General features: G+C 42.7%; 1 protein-coding gene across 5 annotated transcripts in view; it reads left to right on the top strand.

Moving 5' to 3' along the window:
* The window catches only part of nav3 (neuron navigator 3), a 140,162-nt gene that overhangs the window by 88,875 nt on the left and 31,287 nt on the right, over window positions 1-20,000 (top strand). For all 5 annotated transcript variants that reach the window (XM_060889249.1, XM_060889248.1, XM_060889247.1 and 2 more), the window contains 6 exons: window positions 1-33; window positions 8,648-8,716; window positions 8,915-9,051; window positions 9,902-10,823; window positions 12,678-12,790; window positions 18,421-18,529. The exon at window positions 1-33 is cut by the window's left edge and continues 142 nt beyond it. In XM_060889249.1, coding sequence (XP_060745232.1) covers window positions 1-33; window positions 8,648-8,716; window positions 8,915-9,051; window positions 9,902-10,823; window positions 12,678-12,790; window positions 18,421-18,529 — 1,383 coding nt within the window. The remainder of the gene's footprint in view (window positions 34-8,647; window positions 8,717-8,914; window positions 9,052-9,901; window positions 10,824-12,677; window positions 12,791-18,420; window positions 18,530-20,000) is intronic.

The raw sequence follows: 20,000 nt of genomic DNA, 5'->3' as shown, positions 1-20,000 counted from the left end.
AACACAGCAGCGAACTCCAGACATGCAGTCCAGGTAAACTCACACACACACACACACACACACACACACACACACACAGAGTTCCTAGTTGTGGTTCCTTATAGAAAGTACATTTTTGTCTTCGGTTCCCATTAGGCCAGTGTGTGAACTGGTCCTCATAAACCACCGTAAACCTGCAGATGTTATAGTGATGACACATCATATAAATATTAAATATTATTTCTTTATTATTCTGTTAGAAACAATATTACTGTGGCTTCATTGGCTCCACCCTCTGATTAATTCCTGTGATCTGATTGGTTGTTGTTCAGACAAATCCAATCGTGTGTGTGTGTGTGTGTGTGTGTGTGTGTGTGTGTGTGTATGTATCTTACACTGTCAGCATTTGAGTGTGTGAGATGAGAGATGTAGAGTGTGCGGTGAGAGAGACAGGGGGCGAGAACATCCGGAGATAAAAAAAACAAAAAAAAAAAAATGGAAATGACAGAGAAAGTGAAAATGGAGAGCAGGAGCAGGGGAGAAAAAAGAAAAGAAAGAAAGAATAAAAAGTGAGTAATTATTGGAGAGGATAAGACGGCTCAAAAAATAAGAAGCATCAGAACCAGAGGAAGTGAAATAAACAACAAGGAAATGATGAAGAGAGAGAGAGAGAGAGAGAGAGAGAGAGAGAGAGAGAGAGAGAGAGAGAGAGAGAGAATAAATAATAAACAGAGATTAATTTGAGAAGAGAAATGAAGAAAAGAAAAAAATAGAAACGGAAATAGAGATAGAGAAGGAACAGCTGTCTGTTGTCATGGGGGTTTGTGGGGTTTCTCTGACAGCTGCTCTCAGAGTCTCACTGTCACACACACACACACACACACACACACACACACACACACGATTTTGATCCCCAGTAAACTGAGCTGTCTTGATTCTCACTTCTGATTGGCTGAAAGCACAATAAACACAGTTATAATGATGTTTGTTATAAATCCATTATTTTATGATTTATGATTAAATGTATGTAATAAAGTGAACTGTGTTGTTGTGAACATACAGCTCAGAGTCACACACACACACACACACACACACACACACACCCTCCTCACAGCTCACAGTTACAGTCTCAGAGAGCAAGGCTTTCTATAGCCAACACCTGCTCCAGAGAGAGAGAGAGAGAGAGAGAGAGAGAGAGAGAGAGAGAGAATTGAAACAGAATGACTAAAACAAAGCAGAAAACAGAGTTAGAGGAGTGGTGGTGTGTGTGGGTATGTAGTAGGTGTTGTTGAGTGGGTTGAGAGAGAGAGAGTGTGTGTGTGTGTGTGTGTGTGTGATAATGTCAGATGGAGATCACTTCGATCCCTCTCTCTCTCCTTCACAACCACCGACTCCAAAAACCAGACTACCATCACGGAGGAAAAGCGACAGAGATGGGTACTGTGTGTGTATATGTGTGTGTGTGTGTGTGTGTGTGTGTGTGTGTGTGTGTATATGTATGAATGCGTGTGTGAGTGTACATGTGTCTGTATGTGGGTGCGTGTGAGTGTGTGTGAGTGGGTATGAATGTGTCTGTGTGTGTGAGTGTGTGTGAGTGTGTGTGTGTGTGTGTGTGAGTGTATATATGTGTGTGTGTGTGTGTGTTTGTGTGTGTGTGTGTGAGTGTGTGTGTGTGTGTGTGTGTGTGCATGTGACTGTGAGTGTGTGTGGGAGTGTGTGTGTGTATATGTGTATGTGTGTGTGTGTGTGTGTGAGTGTGTATGAATGTGTCCATGTGTATATGAGTGTGTATGTGTGTGTTTGTGTGTGTGTGTGTGAGAGAGAGAGTGTATGTGTGTGTGTGTGTGTGTGTGTGTGTGAGAGAGAGTGTATGTGTGTGTGTGTGTGTGTGTGTGTGTGAGAGAGAGAGAGTGTGTGTGGGTGTGTGTGTGTGTGTGAGAGAGAGAGAGTGTGTGTGTGTGTGTGTGTGTGTGTGTGTGTGTGAGAGAGAGTGTACAGTATGTGTGTGTGTGTGTGTGTGTGTGTGTGTGTGTGTATACACTATTATATACTCTCACCTCAGTACTGCTGCACTAAACTCTGTGTAATGAATTATTGTGATATTTACAGTAGATTTGTTACTGAGATCCTCATTTATTTATTTGTTTGTTTGTTTGTTTGTTTGTTTGTTTAATTGTTTGTATATTAGTTTGAAGTTTACAGAAATAAGATGAAACTGTTCAAGATTTTGTTTGTGGAAAGTTTGTTTGTGGAAAAATTGTGTAGAGTTAATGTTAACATTTTAGCTACTTAGAACAAATAAAACACTGTGACTGTGGAAACAAGACATAAATATATATAAAAAATAATCTGTATAATTAAAATGACAAAGTCTGCTAGCTAGCATGTAGCAATTATGTATTGTTTTATGTATAAATTAAATATATAGTAACCATAGAAACGATAAATTCATCTGTAATATCAGATTTTTAGATTCAGAGCTTTAGATCCAGTACAGTTATAATAACAGTTTAGCTTGCTAGCATGTATCTGTATAAACACAGTAAATATCTAAAAATGTGAACATTTACCTCTGATTGTTAGTAAATTATTAAAACTCACACTGATATCATGCATTAGCGATTTAGCATTTAGCTATCAAGGCAAATTTTAAATTGAATCAAATTTAATTGAATTTTTTTATTAGACATAAAATTTAGCTAACTAGCTAAATGTGTGACTATGTTATATACAATACGAATATATAAATACACAATATAAATATAAATGTTTAGCTAAGCCTACAGTGTGTAGATCAGATCTGAGTGGGAGGTGATGTATGTGATCTGAGTCAGAAATCTGATCTGCATGCTGTATATGTCTGATTTAGCTGCTGTGGATTTAAATTAGCACGGAGACAGATTTATTTCAGCTTTACGTCACTATATCATAGTTTCAGTGGGTCATAGGTTTACGTCCACCAACTTAACTGTCTCTTAAAGAGTCTGGAAGACAGAAATTGATTTTATTGTTTTTAAAAGTTTCTGATGGCTGATTTTAATAATTAGGTGTGAACTGAGAGTTTATCTATGGCTGAGACTCGGGGTCTGGCTTTAGAGCTTTAGAGAGTTCTGAAAAATAGGCTCTCTTAATGTAAATGGGGCTAGAGATAGGATGAAAATAGCAAAAATATCTGAGTTTTTTTAAGATAAATTAAATGACACAGATACAGACAAGGAGAATGACATGGAGTAGGGAACGTGGTGGGAAGGAAAAACACTGTATAGTCATGGAACAAATACCGGTGCAGTTGTAGCTATTTTATTGTCAAAAAGTCAAAATCTAGTACAGCTCTCCTAAAAATAACTCAAAAATATGACTTAAGAGATATATGGAGAGAAAGGAATAGAGGAGTTAGACAGTACACCTGGGTTACAATAGTGGATAATAGGCTTAGCAGGGCCAGATTAGATCGAATGTATATTAGCAAAACATGGACCAGTAGAATAATGAATGTTCCCATCATGCCGAATGGTTTTTCAGACCATCGTGTGGTCACCATTGTTTACAACATGAAACAAAGGTTACAACCAAAATACATCTGGCGTTTCAATGTGAAGTTGTTGCAGGATGTTTTCTTTTGTAATTGTTTAAAGTGTTTTGGGAAAGTTGGAAAAAGAAAAAAAAAAACGAATGTCTTGGGATGAAGGCAAAGTACAGATTAAAATGTTCTGCCAAAGTTACACCTCGAATAACACGATAAGAATTAAGAAAACTATACAACAATATGGAGACTTTATTGACAATACGACTGTAAAGAGTGACACTAAATACAAAAAAAAAAAGAACTTGAATCTGTATTGATGGAGCAGGTTAAAGGAGAATTAGCAAGATCAAGATTTTGCTTAATTAAAGACATGGTCGCCCCAGCGCGTTCTTCTTTAAGCTTTACAGGACTGTTCACCAACAGGAGATGCATCGTCTCTGTCGTGCAAATGGATCAATAATGACTGATGTAAAAGAAATGAAGGAAATAGCAGTAGATTTCTTTACAGAACTATACAGTGCTAAACAATGTGATCCTGAAAGTACAGCTGAACTGCTTCAGAAACTACCGCAACTGGGAACTGAGCAAAAAGTGGCACTAGATGGTGATATCACCTTCCAGGACTTAACCGAGGCAATGGAACAACTAGCTGCTGGACTGTCGCCTGGCATAGACGGACTTCCTGCAGAGTTTTATAAACACTTTTGGGGAACTGTAGGAAAGGACTACCATGAAGTTTTAGCAGAATGTTTAAGGAACAGGACTCTTCCAATCAACTGTCGGCATGCAGTTCTTTTCCTGCTGCCAAAAATGGTGATCTGGGACTCTTGACAAACAGGAGGCCAGTCTCTCTGCTCTGTGTGGACTATAAGATTCTATCTAAAATCGATTGTGGACAATCTTTTTTTAATACGTGATGTCAGATTTATTCGTTTTAATGATTCTATCTTGAGTGTTCTTTCACTAGACCAAGAGAAAGCATTTGTCAGGGTAGACCATAGCTATCTTTTTAATGTTTTGGAAAGGCTTGGCTTTGGTGATTTTTTTATTTCTCTTGTTAAGTTGCTTTATAAAATATTTCAGTGATGGTCAAAGCGGGTGGAGGGCTACATATTCCCATACAGGTCTCAAGAGGGATCAGGCAGGGATGTCCTCTGTCAGGGCAGCTGTACAGTCTAGCTATAGAAACTCTTCTGTGCAAATTTAGGAGGGATCTTTATGGAGTCACAATGCAAGGTGCTAGAAACAGTGCTAAAGTGTTTATTCCCCAGGATATTCCCAGCGAGCTAAGAAGGAGACAGCGAGGGGAACCGTGCTGGGGCTCTGTGTCAGACTAAAAGGAGACGTTACAGATCAACTCTCCTGTTCATCGTTATGGGAAATGTGAGATCTTTACCCAACAAGATGGACGAGCTAGTGGCTCTTACCTGGCATCTGAGGGAATTCCGGAAGTGTAGCATCATGCTGTTCACGGAGACATGGCTAACCAAGCTAACACCAGATACGACCTTGGCTCTGGGTGGATTTTAACTACTTTGTGTGGACAGAATGATGGAGAGCGGTAAGAGAAAGGGAGGAGGACTGGCAGTTTTTGTGTATAATAGATGGTGTAAATTTGGTCACATCACTACTAAAGAACAAATCTGCTTTAAGGACATTGAGCTGTTAGCCGCTAGCATGATTCCGTACTATCTGCCCAGGGAATTCTCGCATGTTATCGCGATAGCTGCGGATATTCCCCCCTCTGCTGACGGTGAATCGGCATGCGATGTCCTGCATTCTGTTGTTAACAGACTGTTAACACAGAGCCCAAATGCCCTTCTCATTATCTCTGGAGATTTCAATCATGCCCCTCCATCCTCCACTCTGCCCACATTCACCCAGTATGTTTCGTGCCACACCAGAGACAATAAAACATTGGATTTATTTTATGCAAACTCAAAGGAGGCTTACACTTCAGCACCCCTCCCCCCCTTGGGGACATCGGATCACAACCTGGTTTATCCCCAACCTGTGTACAAACCCCTTGTACACAGTCAACCAGCTGCCTCCCGCACAGTGAGGAAATGGTCTGATGATACCAGTGATGCTCTGAAAGCCTGTTTTGAAACAACTATGTGGGAGGAATTTTGTAATCCTCATGGGGAGGATATTGACAATCGAACAGACTGTATTACTGACTATATCAACTTCTGTGTGGAGAATACTGTACCTACCAGGACTGTAAGGTGTTTTCCCAACAACAAACCATGGATCAACCCTGATATAAAGACTCTCCTTAAAGAGAAGAAGAGGGTTTTTAAATCGGGAAACAAGGAAGAGCTGAAAACTGTCCAGAGAGAACTGAGATAGAAGATCAGGGAAGGAAAGGCATGCTACAGGAGGAAGATGGATGATCAGCTGCAGCAGAACAACGTCAGTGGTGTGTGGAAGGGGCTCAACACCATCACTTGTGCTCAGGAACAATGGCGCTCAGGAAGATCAAAGTGAGGAAGGCTGCGGGTCCAGACAGCATTGGCTCCAGGCTCCTTAAGACCTGTGTAGACCAGCTGTGCGGTATACTGCTGTACATGTTTGACCTGTGTCACAACTATGGAAAACATCCTGCGTGGTGCCTGTACCAAAGACATCACCCAAAAGACTTTGGGGTCTACAGACCAGTAGCACTGACCTTGCATCTGATAAAGACATTGGAGAGGCTGGTGCTCACTCATCTCCGAACTCTGGTGAGCCCAACAATGGAGCCACTTCAGTTTGCCTACCAACCTGGCATTTGAGTGGAAGATGCTGTCATCTTCCTGCTAAATCGGGCTGTTTCGCATCTGGAAAAGGCTGGGAGCTCAGTGAGAGTCATGTTTTATTGCTCATGCTCTAGTTCTCATGCTCTAGCTACACCATCCAACCTGTGCTCCTGAGGGATAAGATGGTATACATGGGAGTGAACCATCTGTCTGCCTGGATATTGGACTACCTCACAGTCCGACCACAGTATGTGAGGATTCGAGACTGTGAGTCTGACATGGTTGTCTGCAACACTGGAGCCCCGCAGGGAACAGTTCTGGCCTCGTTCCTCTTCACCGTCTACACTGCAAACTTCATATGCCGCTCAGCAATCTGTCACCTGCAGAAGTTCTCTGATGACTCTGCTATTATCGGTCTGATCACAGATGATGATGACAGGGAGTACAGAGGACTGATCCAGAACTTTGTGGACTGGTGCCAACAGAGCTGCCTCCAGTTAAATGCGGGGAAAACGAAAGAACTGGTGGTGGATTTCCGTAAACAAACTTCATTACCCTCAGTGATCATTCAGGGAAAGGACATCGTGAGAGTGGACTCTTACAAATACCTGGGTGATCTATAAGAAAGGGCAGAGCAGACTCACATGTCTTTTGGAGTGGACAGCACTGGACCCGGGCCTTGATGCTGTATCTGCCAATTGAAGAAGGAGTGGACAACAAGTCACATCCGATCCTTCAGATTACAAGCAGCTCAGAGACTCCTTTACCACAAAGATCTTGCTTGGACCAAAACTGCCTGTCTAATTCTGCAACCTGGTACTTAACAAACACATTTTTCTACTAAAAGGCGAGTCTGGCCGAAATTGCAGCCTTTTATAAGTCAGTGCTGCAAGCTTGGAGGAACATCTTAAAAGTGGAAAGAACTGTAGATGAAGAAGGGAACAGGGATTTTGAAGAACCCCTACTCTTCAATCCGGTTATTCAGACCAGACTGTTGTCTTCAGCAATTGTGAGAGCTTGCCTTCTAAGACATGGAGTTACATCTGCTGGATGGAAATGGTTAGAGACCTGAAGAGGCGCTTAAAGTGATGACAGGCTTGCGATCAGCACGTCTCTTTTCCAAGATGAAGGATGAAATCTTCTCTGTGCTACCGAGCAGCTACAGAAACATTATTGTAAGAGTACCTCGAAGGGACAAACAGGACTTTCCCAAAATTAAGATCACTCCAGCTATCAGCGAGGAGCAAGAAGAAGAAGCCAGTGGCTCTATTTTATCTTTAATACCCCTAAACTGGGAGATCTGGAGTCAGCACTAAAGAAAGCACTGTATACTTATATCACAGTGAAAATAACACACTTGCAATCGCTGAGACAGCAAAGAGTGTCAAAGTGGCCAGACCTGCTGGGACCAGACTTCCTTGTGAGGGACAGGTGAAGAGTCCAGTATAAGTGTCCCATAGTGAAGCGTGCAGCTGATACGTAGTGTAGGTTTATTCACAAGGCGATAGCTACAGACAGACATGTGGCACACCTGAGTACAGCAGTAAGAGGGGACTGTAGGTTTTTTACAAAATGATGAGGATTTGGAACACTTGTTTTTAAAATGTCTGAGATTAAATGGTCTTTTTAAACTGCTTAGCTCCTGGTTCCAAAAATTTGAAGAAGAACACGGAAAAACACCGGTTTACAGCTCACTTCCACAGACTCGGGGGGGATGCTGATGGGGTTAGTGAAAGGAAGGCTAATGTTATCATAGTACAAACTTACTAATAATGTAGAGCGGTTTTCTGAGATTTGGTGTATTAATCGTGTTTTATGTGAGCTTCTTGACGATGAGTTGGTGTTTAACTTCTAAAAAAAAAAAAACTGAAGGGTGTGTGCAGAGGTGTGTTTTATGTATTTATACTTGTATTATTTACTGAATTTATTTATGATTGATTTTATTTTTCAATTTATTTATTTATTCAAAGTTTTTATTTATTTATATTTATTATCATTTATTATTTTTTTTCTCCTCCACTATTTATTGTTGAATAGAATATCTTGTCACTGAACGTTATAATAAAGGCAAGTTTAAACCTCTCTCTCTCTCTCTCTCTCTCTCTCTCTCTCTCTCTCTCTCTCTCACTCACTCTCTCTCTCTCACTCTCTCTCTCTTTCTGCAAACACACACATGCAAAAGTAGGGCGGTTGTACACTTCCTGTGTGAGACCTAAAGAGGTGTGTGATGCACCGTCTACACAATGAGAGGATGCTAAAACAATGTTTTGTTACTTTAGAGTGAGAATAGCAAACAGGAGTCTCTCTCTCTCTCTCTCTCTCTCTCTCTCTCTCTCTCTCTCTCTCTCTCTCTCTCCTTCTCTTCCTGTCTCACTGTCTGTCTGTCTCACCCTCTCCTCAGTGTGACAGTGAGATACGCGACTCCACCTGCTCAGAGTGGAGTAGGACCTGTGCAGAAGAAAAACACAAGGTAACACATCTTCTCTTCATTCATCACAAACAGGTTTTTTTTTACAGGAAGTGAACTCAGTAGTGTTTAACCTGCTGCAGGAAATGGGTTAAAGACTTTATGTATATCACATATAGTGTGTTTATATAATATAGAGCTATCATTAAAAATGTCACGAGCAAAGATTATGTGTCTTAATAATCTGTGTGTGTGTGTCAGGTTGCCAGGTCCATCCCGATCCCCAGTGGTGGGTAACAATAAAGCTCCACCTTCAGCCAGTTTGAATCGCAGGAGTCAGAGCTTCAACAGCATCGACCGCAACAAACCACTGCAGTACGCCAGTGGGAATGACCGAGGTGAACACTCACACACACACACATACACACACACACACACACACACGCACACACACATGCACACACACGCATACACAACACACATACACACACCTGTTTCACTCCTTATAGAAATAGAATAGAAACATTATCCTCTTCTGACCATTAGATGGCATCACCTCACTAATTACTGCTATAAGACACACAGAGAGAGAGAGAGAGAGAGCGAGAGAGAGAGAGAGAGAGAGAGAGAGAGAGAGAGAATAGGGAAAACACTGAAATGATAAACGATTATAAGAAAGATGGAAATATATAGCAAGAGTGAAATAAGAGTAACTGATCCAGAGAGATAGACAGATTGAAGGACAGAAAGAAAGAACAAGTGAGAAGAAGAGAGAGTGAGGACATAGACTGAGAAATAGAGAGAGGGACAAAGAGAGAGACTAAAAGACAGGCAAAGGAAAAGATATTGAAAATGGAAGAAAAGCATTTTCTTCTTTTCTTTATCTCCATCAGTTCTTTCTCAGACTCTATTTCTCTTTTTCCTCTCTCATTCTGTCTTTCTCTCATGTGAAAGACAGAATGAGAGAGGAAAAAGAGAAATAGAGTCTGAGAAAGAACTGATGGAGATAAAGAAAAGATACAGAAAAGATAAAGAGACAGTCAGAGAGAGAGAGAGAGAGAGAGAAAAGAAAAAGTGATAGCGTTTGACACTGACTGACAGACATAAAGACAAAAAGAAAAAGAGAGAGAAAGAGAGAGAGAAAGAATCTGAATGACATTTTTCCTGGTTACTGACGAAAATGGCAGGTTGCTATGGCGACAGCAAGCAGACAGTGTGTGTAACTGTGTGTTTGTGTGTGTGTGACAGATTCTGTGAAGTCCATCCCCCTGATTGGTGGGATAAATGGCAGTGTTGGTGGTCAGCAATTAGCATCGGCCATTCCCTCCCCAACGCCGGGCCAATCATGGCGCAGCAAGTCCATGAACATGAAGCACAGTGCAACATCCTCCATGTTAGCCAGTAGCCCCACCTCCTCCCCTCCCCCTGCCACTTCAGACAGGTCACGCCCATCACTCGCAGATGGTTCTAAGTCAGCACCAGGGAACCAGCGCTCAATGCTGGAAAAGTTCCGACTGGTCAACACACGGATGGCTCTTCAGGAGGAGGACGACCTGTCGGAGTACGGGGACGACGGCGGGACGTGTCCCAAACCACAGGGCAAGATGCCTACACTGTCCCCTTCTCCCCCAAACAAGAGCACAGCTAATGCTAACACCACTACGACTACTGCTGCTAACAACAGTAAGAACGCTATCAAATCCTTGCCTCAGCCCAAAGATGACAAGAGTAATAAGAAAAGCAAAGCTAGCACACCCCCTAAAGAGGAAGTGACCTCAGATCCAGGTAAGAAGGGCTCCAAAATCGCTAGCCTCATCCCTAAAGGAGGAAAAACAACTGCAGCGAAGAAAGAGAGTGCACTTCCTGCTTCCAGTGGCATTCCAAAACCCGGAGTGAAGACTCAAGTGGCTTCAACCAAACCTGCACCCGAAAAGATGAAAAGCTCCAAAGGGGGTCAGGGGTACTACGCAGGGCGCCCTCTAGGAGGAGTGGAGGGCAAGAAGGGTAGCATGGTGTCCTCCACTAGCACCTCCGCTCTAGCCGGGTCCATGGTTACTAACTCTGGAAGTACAGGGAGCGGAGTTGTAGTGAGCAACGGGGCGGTGCAGTTACCACAGCAACAGCAACACAACCACCCCAACACAGCAATGGTCCCACCTTTCATGTACAGGTGAGGAGTGTGTAGTGATAGTGTACTTATCTGGAGTGTGTAGTGATAGTGTGGAGTGATAGTGTACTTATCTGGAGTGTGTAGTGATAGTGTGTAGTGATAGTGTGCTTATCTGGGGAGTGTGTAGTGATAGTGTACTTATCTGGAGTGTGTAGTGATAGTGTACTTATCTGGAGTGTGTAGTGATAGTGTGTAGTGATAGTGTACTTATCTGGGGAGTGTGTAGTGATAGTGTACTTATCTGAGGAGTGTGTAGTGATAGTGTACTTATCTGGAGTGTGTAGTGATAGTGTATAGTGATAGTGTGCTTATCTGAGGAGTGTGTAGTGATAGTGTGTAGTGATAGTGTACTTATCTGAGGAGTGTGTAGTGATAGTGTGTAGTGATAGTGTACTTATCTGAGGAGTGTGTAGTGATAGTGTGTAGTGATAGTGTGCTTATCTGAGGAGTGTGTAGTGATAGTGTACTTATCTGAGGAGTGTGTAGTGATAGTGTGTAGTGATAGTGTGCTTATCTGAGGAGTGTGTAGTGATAGTGTACTTATCTGAGGAATGTGTAGTGATAGTGTGTAGTGATAGTGTACTTATCTGAGGAGTGTGTAGTGATAGTGTGTAGTGATAGTGTGCTTATCTGAGGAGTGTGTAGTGATAGTGTACTTATCAGAGGAGTGTGTAGTGATAGTGTGTAGTGATAGTGTGCTTATCTGAGGAGTGTGTAGTGATAGTGTACTTATCAGAGGAGTGTGTAGTGATAGTGTGTAGTGATAGTGTACTTATCTGAGGAGTGTGTAGTGATAGTGTGTAGTGATAGTGTACTTATCTGAGGAGTGTGTAGTGATAGTGTGTAGTGATACTGTACTTATCTGAGGAGTGTGTAGTGATAGTGTGTAGTGATAGTGTACTTATCTGAGGAGTGTGTAGTGATAGTGTGTAGTGATACTGTACTTATCTGAGGAGTGTGTAGTGATAGTGTGTAGTGATACTGTACTTATCTGAGGAGTGTGTAGTGATAGTGTGTAGTGATAGTGTACTTATCTGAGGAGTGTGTAGTAATAGTGTGTAGTGATAGTGTACTTATCTGAGGAGTGTGTAGTGATAGTGTACTTATCTGAGTAGTGTGTAGTGTCACTGATTTGTGTCTCCTATACGGTGGCCGAGAAGTGCAAAACAAATGAACAAATCCGAAAACACAACGACAAGTCAGACAACCCAGAAACGGTAGTGTATCGTTTTTGAATGCAAACTTACCGATCATTGGACAAGACACCTGTCACTCAAGATATACAGGTATGGAATCTTATGTGTAATGTGTAAAGTTCTCCGTTTAAATATAAGAAAATAACAGAATTAATCCACAGTAATCCAGTCCATCCATCCATTCCAACTTTTCTCTGCGGCAGACTGTTGAACTTCATGTATACCTTGAGTGACAGGTGTCTTGTCCAATCACAAACTATACCAACCGCTTCCGGGTTGTCTGAAATGTCCTTGTGTTTTCTGATTTGTTAATGTGTTTAATGTGTTTTCTGATTTGTTAATGTGTTTAATGTGTTTTCTGATTTGTTAATGTGTTTAATGTGTTTTCTGATTTGTTAATGTGTTTTGCACTTCTGGGCCACCGTACAGTACTCCTAGTTTTCAGTTATTTTCTGTTTCAGATATTTAGTTTTCTGTAACTTATCTTAAATAAAGTAAGATTTGGTGTTTTTGGACTGTTGGTGTTTGATGGTGTTTAGTGGTGAATGTTGGTGTTTAGTGGTGAATGTTGGTGTTTAGTGGTGAATGTTGGTGTTTGTGAAAGTGGATATTGAAGTTTGTGAATGTCTTTGTCTCTTCCTCCTTGTCTCTGTCCCAGGACGTGTTCGGAGAATGACTGCACTTCAGTGGTTGTTCCTGATTCTTCTCTTAGTCCTACTAAAGAACTCGCCTACAACAAAACAGCTAAACAGTGCCTAGAGGAGATCTCAGGTATACACACACACACACACCTACACACCTACACACAGACATACACACCTACACACACACATCCATACCCCCACACACAGACATACACCCACACAGACATACACACCCACACACAGACATACACACCCACACACAGACATACACACCCACACACACATCCATACCCCCACACACAGACATACACACCCACACACAGACATACACACCCACACAGACATACACACCGACACACACACACATCCATACCCACACACAGACATACACACCGACACACAGACATACACCCACACAGACATACACACCCACACCCACACACACACACACACACACCTACACACACACATCCATACCCACACACAGACATACACACCCACACACACCCACACACACACACACACACCTACACACACACACATCCATACCCACACACAGACATACACACCCACACACAGACATACACCCACACAGACATACACACCCACACACACACACCCACACACACACACACACACACACCTACACACACACATCCATACCCACACACAGACATACACACCCACACACAGACATACACACCCACACACAGACATACACACCCACACACAGACATACACACCAACACACAGACATACACACCCACACACAGACATACATACCCACACACACACATCCATACCCACACACAGACATACATACCCACACACAGACATACACACCCACACACACATCCATACCCACACAGACATATACACCCACACACAGACATACACACCCACACACAGGCATACACACCAACACACAGACATACACACCCACACACAGACATACATACCCACACACACACATCCATACCCACACAGACATACACACCCACACACAGACATACACACTCACACACAGACATACACACCCACACACAGACATACATACCCACACACAGACATACACACCCACACACAGACATACATACCCACACACACACATCCATACCCACACAGACATACACACCCACACACAGACATACACACCCACACACAGACATACACACCCACACACAGACATACACACCCACACAGACATACACACCCACACACAGACATACACACCCACACACAGACATACATACCCACACACAGACATACATACCCACACACAGACATACACACCCACACACAGACATACACACCCACACAGACATCCACACACACAGACACACATCCACTCACACACACACATCCACACACCCACACCTCCACACACAACCCTCCCCACACACATACATACACACAGACAAACACAGACACACACACACAGACGCACAGACACACACACCCCCATACAGACACACACCCACACACAGACACAAACACACACACTGACACACACACACACTGACACACACACACACACACACACACACACTCAAATACAGCTACACATTCTGGATGGTAAACAAGACCTGATAAGAAAGGGGAGGGGGCTCGTCTTCGTCCACCTGTCACTTCTGACCTTTTACTCGCTGTGATGGCAATATGGACCTGTGGGGGGATTGTTTGTGTGTGTGTGTGTGTGTGTGTGTGTGTGTGTGTGTGTGTGTTGATGTGACAGTTGTAGCTGAGGGGTGCTTCTTGCTGTGTCAGAGATCAGTTTTGCTCACAGCTCTGATAACCCGACACACATCAAAGCTGAGATTAAACACACTGAGGAGCTTTAGTTTACTGAATACCAAATGTTGTTTGTGTTACTGTGGTGTATTAATAAAGCTCGACAATCCAGCTTGTGTAATAACAAACACAATATCGCTAGCTCTTAGTCACAGCTTCCCTGTCTCGCCCTGAGGAAGACGCTGCATGATGCTCTCTCTTCTCTGGCTTTCATGTGGCTTTATTTCATGTGGCTTTTCTTTCGTTTTAGTCCTGTTTCCTTCCCTGTTTCATAATCATCATCATCATCATCATCATCATCATCATCATCGTGTTACTACTATAATGTGGTCACCTGTTCTGGGTCTGATTAGTTTGTGTGTCTCTGTCCTCCTGTTCCTTTCATTCACTGTGAAGTCTTGTTAAATGTTAGCATGCCTGTCATAGCCATATGCTGCTTATGACTCAGATACAGAAGGCTGAAGCTCAGAATGATGTTATTTTTGTCCTCTGTGTTTTTTGGTAGCGACATGCTAACCAGCTAACTGTTAAATAGTGCTGAATGAGCGCACACACACACTGGATATACAATATAACTCCACTGCTGTTATGAGCCGTGTTGGTTTGAACTCAGCAGAACATAAAGCTCTGAAGATGTAATGTTGAGATAAAGGGCTGTTTCCTGTTTGTTTCCTGCTCAGGTTTAATCAGCCCTGTTCTCTCTCTGTGTTATTGTGGTGTTGTTTATAAGTTAAAGCCTTGTTCTGAATGCAAAGATGTTAAACATTTGGTGTAGAAACAAACGATTCTTTACAGTAGCTCCACTGATGCTACTGGTGAGCAGTGACGCAATGACGGAATTTTCACTTCCTGTCACTATTTCCTGTTTGTATATAAATGTGTGGAGTTGTTGTGTTTGTTTTATCTGCATATCGTCGCTGTCAGACGGAATCCTCGTATCTCCAAAACCGTTATTTTTCAGGAAATTAAAAAAACGCCGTACCTTATCTGCAGTACACAGGGTTTAGTCCGCGTTGCAGTGGATTGTCTTGCGCTAAATTCCTGTCCTCAGACGAGCACCAGAACTAGCGGGCGTCAAGATTTTTTTTTCTTTGAGCCCAGTGTTTTGAAGACATTTACCTCAGAAGACGTGTTGATTCGTTGCGACTCTTCTTGAGGAGAAATATGCCGTGAAGCTCTCCCACGGAGTGAGGAAGAGGTGGACAGTTGAAGTGTCCAATGGAGTTATGAGATTTGTGTTCAAGCTATTTTCAAGACTTTAGATTGGTTAATAACTTGTAAAAATAACAGACCCACGTGGGGACTGACCAATAGCATCGATATGTGAAAAAATATGAAATTGACCAAATTTGGACATACGAGGTTTCCACCCGACAGCGACGATTTGTTTGTATTGTTGTTGATTGCTTCCTGGATTAGAGAACCTGGGTGTGTACAGTTGTGTAATTGTGCAGTAATATCAGGAAGGTTTCTCCTCACTATGGTTTTCTCCTCTGGTTTGTTCATCAGGGAATAAATACTGAAACGATGTGAACAAATTAAAAGGCAATTGAAATTCTGTTACCTAAAAGTGTGCAGTCTTAATAACTGCAGTGAGAAAGAGTGATGCAGAGAGAGAGAGAGAGAGAGAGAGAGAGAGAGAGAGGTAGCATGAAGTAGCGCAGTGCATATTAACTAGTGTTGGACTTTTGATTGTGCTGTGTGTGTGTGTGTGTGTGTGTGTGTGTGTGTGTGTGTGTGTTTGTGTGTGTGTGTGTGTGTGTGTGTTTGTGTGTGTGTAGGTTTGTGGCTGTTCTCTGCAATCATACTCTCCCTCTGTCAGCCTGAAAGTAACAGAAGTGTGTGGGATGACTAAAAGAGCAAAGAGAGAGAATGAAAGCAAGAGATGGGGAAAGGAGTGGAAAAAAGAACGAGGAGGAGAATGAAATATAAAGAGACTGTGTGAGAAAGGGAGAGAGAGAGAGAGAGAGAGAGAGAGAGAGACAGAGGGAGAGAGAGAGAGAGAGAGAGAGAGAGAGAGAGAGAGAGACAGAGGGAGATGGGCTGATAAATGAGAGGAAGATTCGAGTGTGCTCATTGTGTGTGTGAGAGCATGAGAGAGAGCCAACCGCCACCTGAAGATTGTCATCACACACACACACATCCTCACACACACACACAGAAGACAGCGTGCGATGTGAAACAGGCAGACAGTCGAACAGAAGCCAAGATGAAGAGAGGAGCGCAGTTTTCCGTCTTCCACAGCTCTGAGCCACCTCAGCGTCTCCACGACAATCGCCGGAAACAACGTTCCTCTGGCAACCCCACGCTGCATAGCGATGCAGATCCGATGGATCAACTCTCACCTTCATCATCATCATCTTCATCTTCAGCTAGAACGGCGAGAGCTCGCTCTCTCTCGCTGTCCCTCTCCAGGATGATGTCTCCATCTGATCTCTCACGGACAGATGGGCGGGGCCAGAAGGGAAAGAGGGTGGAGCTGAGGCATGGAGATGATGATGAAGATGATGAAGAGCATGTTAATGTAGCTATGGGATGGATGGATGAAGTGGAGAGCGGCAGAGAAGAGCGGGCGGAGCTGGATAAGGATGTGATCATCAGCATGCTCACACATCTAGAGCATGCTCTCGACACAAACACACGAACACACACACTCTCAAAGAGTAAGTCTGAGTGTGTGTCTGTGTGAGTGTGTGTGTGAGAAAGAGAGAGAGAAAGAGAGAGGTGACAGTGGCACAGTCACGCTAATCTAAAGTGACATTTAGTAACTTTAACCCTGGAGCACTGTGTGTGTGTCTGTGTGTGCGTCTGTGTGTGTGTCTGTGTGTGCGTCTGTGTGTGTGTCTGTGTGCGTCTGTGTGTGCGTCTGTGTGCGCGTCTGTGTGTGTGTCTGTGTGTGTGTCTGTGTGTGTGTCTGTGTGTGTGTGTGTGTGCGCGTCTGTGTGTGCGTCTGTGTGTGCGTCTGTGTGTGCGTCTGTGTGTGTGTCTGTGTGTGTGTCTGTGTGTGTGTCTGTGTGTGTGTCTGTGTGTGCGTCTGTGTGTGTGTCTGTGTGTGCGTCTGTGTGTGTGTCTGTGTGTGCGTCTGTGTGTGTGTCTGTGTGTGCGTCTGTGTGTGTGTCTGTGTGCGCGTCTGTGTGTGTGTCTGTGTGTGTGTCTGTGTGTGTGTCTGTGTGTGTGTCTGTGTGTGTGTCTGTGTGCGCGTCTGTGTGTGTGTCTGTGTGTGTGTCTGTGTGTGTGTCTGTGTGTGTGTCTGTGTGCGCGTCTGTGTGTGCGTCTGTGTGTGCGTCTGTGTGTGTGTCAGTGTGTGTGTCTGTGTGTGTCTGTGTTTGCATCTGTGTGTGTGTCAGTGTGTGTGTCTGTGTGTGTCTGTGTGTTTGTGTGTGCGTGTCAGTGTGTGTGTCTGTGTGTACGGCTGTGTGTTTCTGTGTGTGCGTCTGTGTGTGTGTGTGTGTATGTCTGTGTGTGTGTGTGTGTGTGTGTCTGTGTGTGTCTGTGTGTGCGTCTGTGTGTGTATCTGTGTGTATGTGTCTGTGTGTGTGTCTGTGTGTGTGTGTCTGTCTTTGTGTGTCTGTGTGTGTGTCTGTGTGTGTGTCTGTGTGTGTCTGTGTGTTTGTGTGTGCGTGTCAGTGTGTGTGTCTGTGTGTACGGCTGTGTGTTTCTGTGTGTGCGTCTGTGTGTGTGTCAGTGTGTATGTCTGTGTGTGTGTGTGTGTCAGTGTGTGTGTCTGTGTCTGTGTGTGTCTGTGTGTGTGTCTGTGTGTGTGTGTCTGTCTTTGTGTGTGTGTCTGTGTGTCTGTGTGTGTGTCTGTGTGTGTCTCCTGGCAGATTTGTTAAAATTTAGTTTTCTTTCTTTCAATTTTTTTAATCTACTTTCTTTCTTGTGGCCTAATTTATCCATCCATCCATCCATCCATCCATCCATCCATCCATCCATCCTTTATAATGTGTCCTTGTGTCTGTGTGTCAGGTGAAGACCCTGAGGCGAGACGCATGCGGACGGTGAAGAACATTGCTGATCTGAGACAGAACCTGGAAGAGACCATGTCTAGTTTACGGGGGACGCAGATCACACACAGGTGAGGAAACCTGACTGGACTGTACCATTAATTATACAGGAATCAAACCAGACTCCACATAACTAGAGCTCTGATGAAATGATTCTATGTAATATGTAGAATATTCTTCTATGTATAAGGTGAGTGTGTAATAATAACAAGACAAACCTGTCAGGAACGTCAACATTTACTGCAGAAATATTGAAAATGTCAGTTTTACTTTAGCAAGTTATCAGATAGTCACTAACGTTTATGGAGACGATGTAAAGACACAGTACCGGCACTATCAAGACCACAGCAGGTTTATTTATTTATTTATTTATTTATTTATTTATTTTATTAATAAAACTTAGAATAGTTATCTGGAAGACTAAGATTACTTACTCTTCCAGATAACTGTGAAACGATAACAGTGAAATAAAATATAGTAAATAATGATGAGATTTTCTTTATGACCGAATATTATGATTAAGGTAAAAATCTTACAGCAATATGTGACAGAACCATCAGGAATATTAACTTTAACCTCAGGTGTATTTTTATTTCTGCATAAATTGGACGGTAGTGCGCTTCGATTCCTGAAAGAAACTCATCATCTGCTTTTATAGATTTTATATAAACAATCAATTCACCAAAAAATGTGAAAGTATGAAAAATAAACTGGCAGAAAGAAATGCTGCTACTTTCACAGCTTTAACAATGTGTGTATTTGAACAATACTTGTGTTTGTACACCTCCACATTCAGCTAGTCAATAGGCGACGTTTGAAACATGCTAGCTATCGTGTGAGAGTTGGTTAATTAGCTATCTGTTTTAGTTCCCACGTTTAACTAGTTAAATCTCCAGTTAGTCTATGATGATATTCTGTTTTTTGCTTCAGTTTTTTTTTTAAATGCAGTATCTGTCTACCCTCCAAATCACTGGTCCATTTTACAACAATAAAATGTATTAAACCTGCTTGTAAATCAACTCACCACAGGAGGCAGCAGAGAGACAGAAACCATTACTGACAGAGTATATTGTACATAATACAGGAAAATCTATCAAAACTTCATGCCTACACAGAAGGACCACACACAAAGCAAGCAACCTACTGTAATTTGACCACACACACACACACACACATAAATATATATATATATATATATAATGGGGGAATCAAGGCCAAGTGCGTATGGCAGTGATTGTGGAAGTAGTTACTGGAATACCGTGTAGTGTGTGTATGTGTATTTGTGTGTGTGTGGGTCATTCCTGCTCAGTCGTGACACAATGTGTGTGTGTGTGTGTGTTACAGAATGGACACATACCTATACTGTAATTATTCTTCTCACAGGATAATGTGTGTTAGTATGTAAGCTGATGATGAGGATACTGATATGCTCACACTGTAACCATGGAAACAGTGTACAGTAACAGTACGCAACACAAAACACATTCAAACTGCAGTGTTCAAACTTTCATGTTAAGAATTGATCCAAACGTGTTGACTAGT

The sequence above is a fragment of the Tachysurus vachellii genome, chromosome 16 (genome assembly GCF_030014155.1).
Source record: "Tachysurus vachellii isolate PV-2020 chromosome 16, HZAU_Pvac_v1, whole genome shotgun sequence".
NCBI classification, from domain to species: domain Eukaryota; kingdom Metazoa; phylum Chordata; class Actinopteri; order Siluriformes; family Bagridae; genus Tachysurus; species Tachysurus vachellii.
This window is presented reverse-complemented; position numbering and strand designations above follow the sequence as displayed.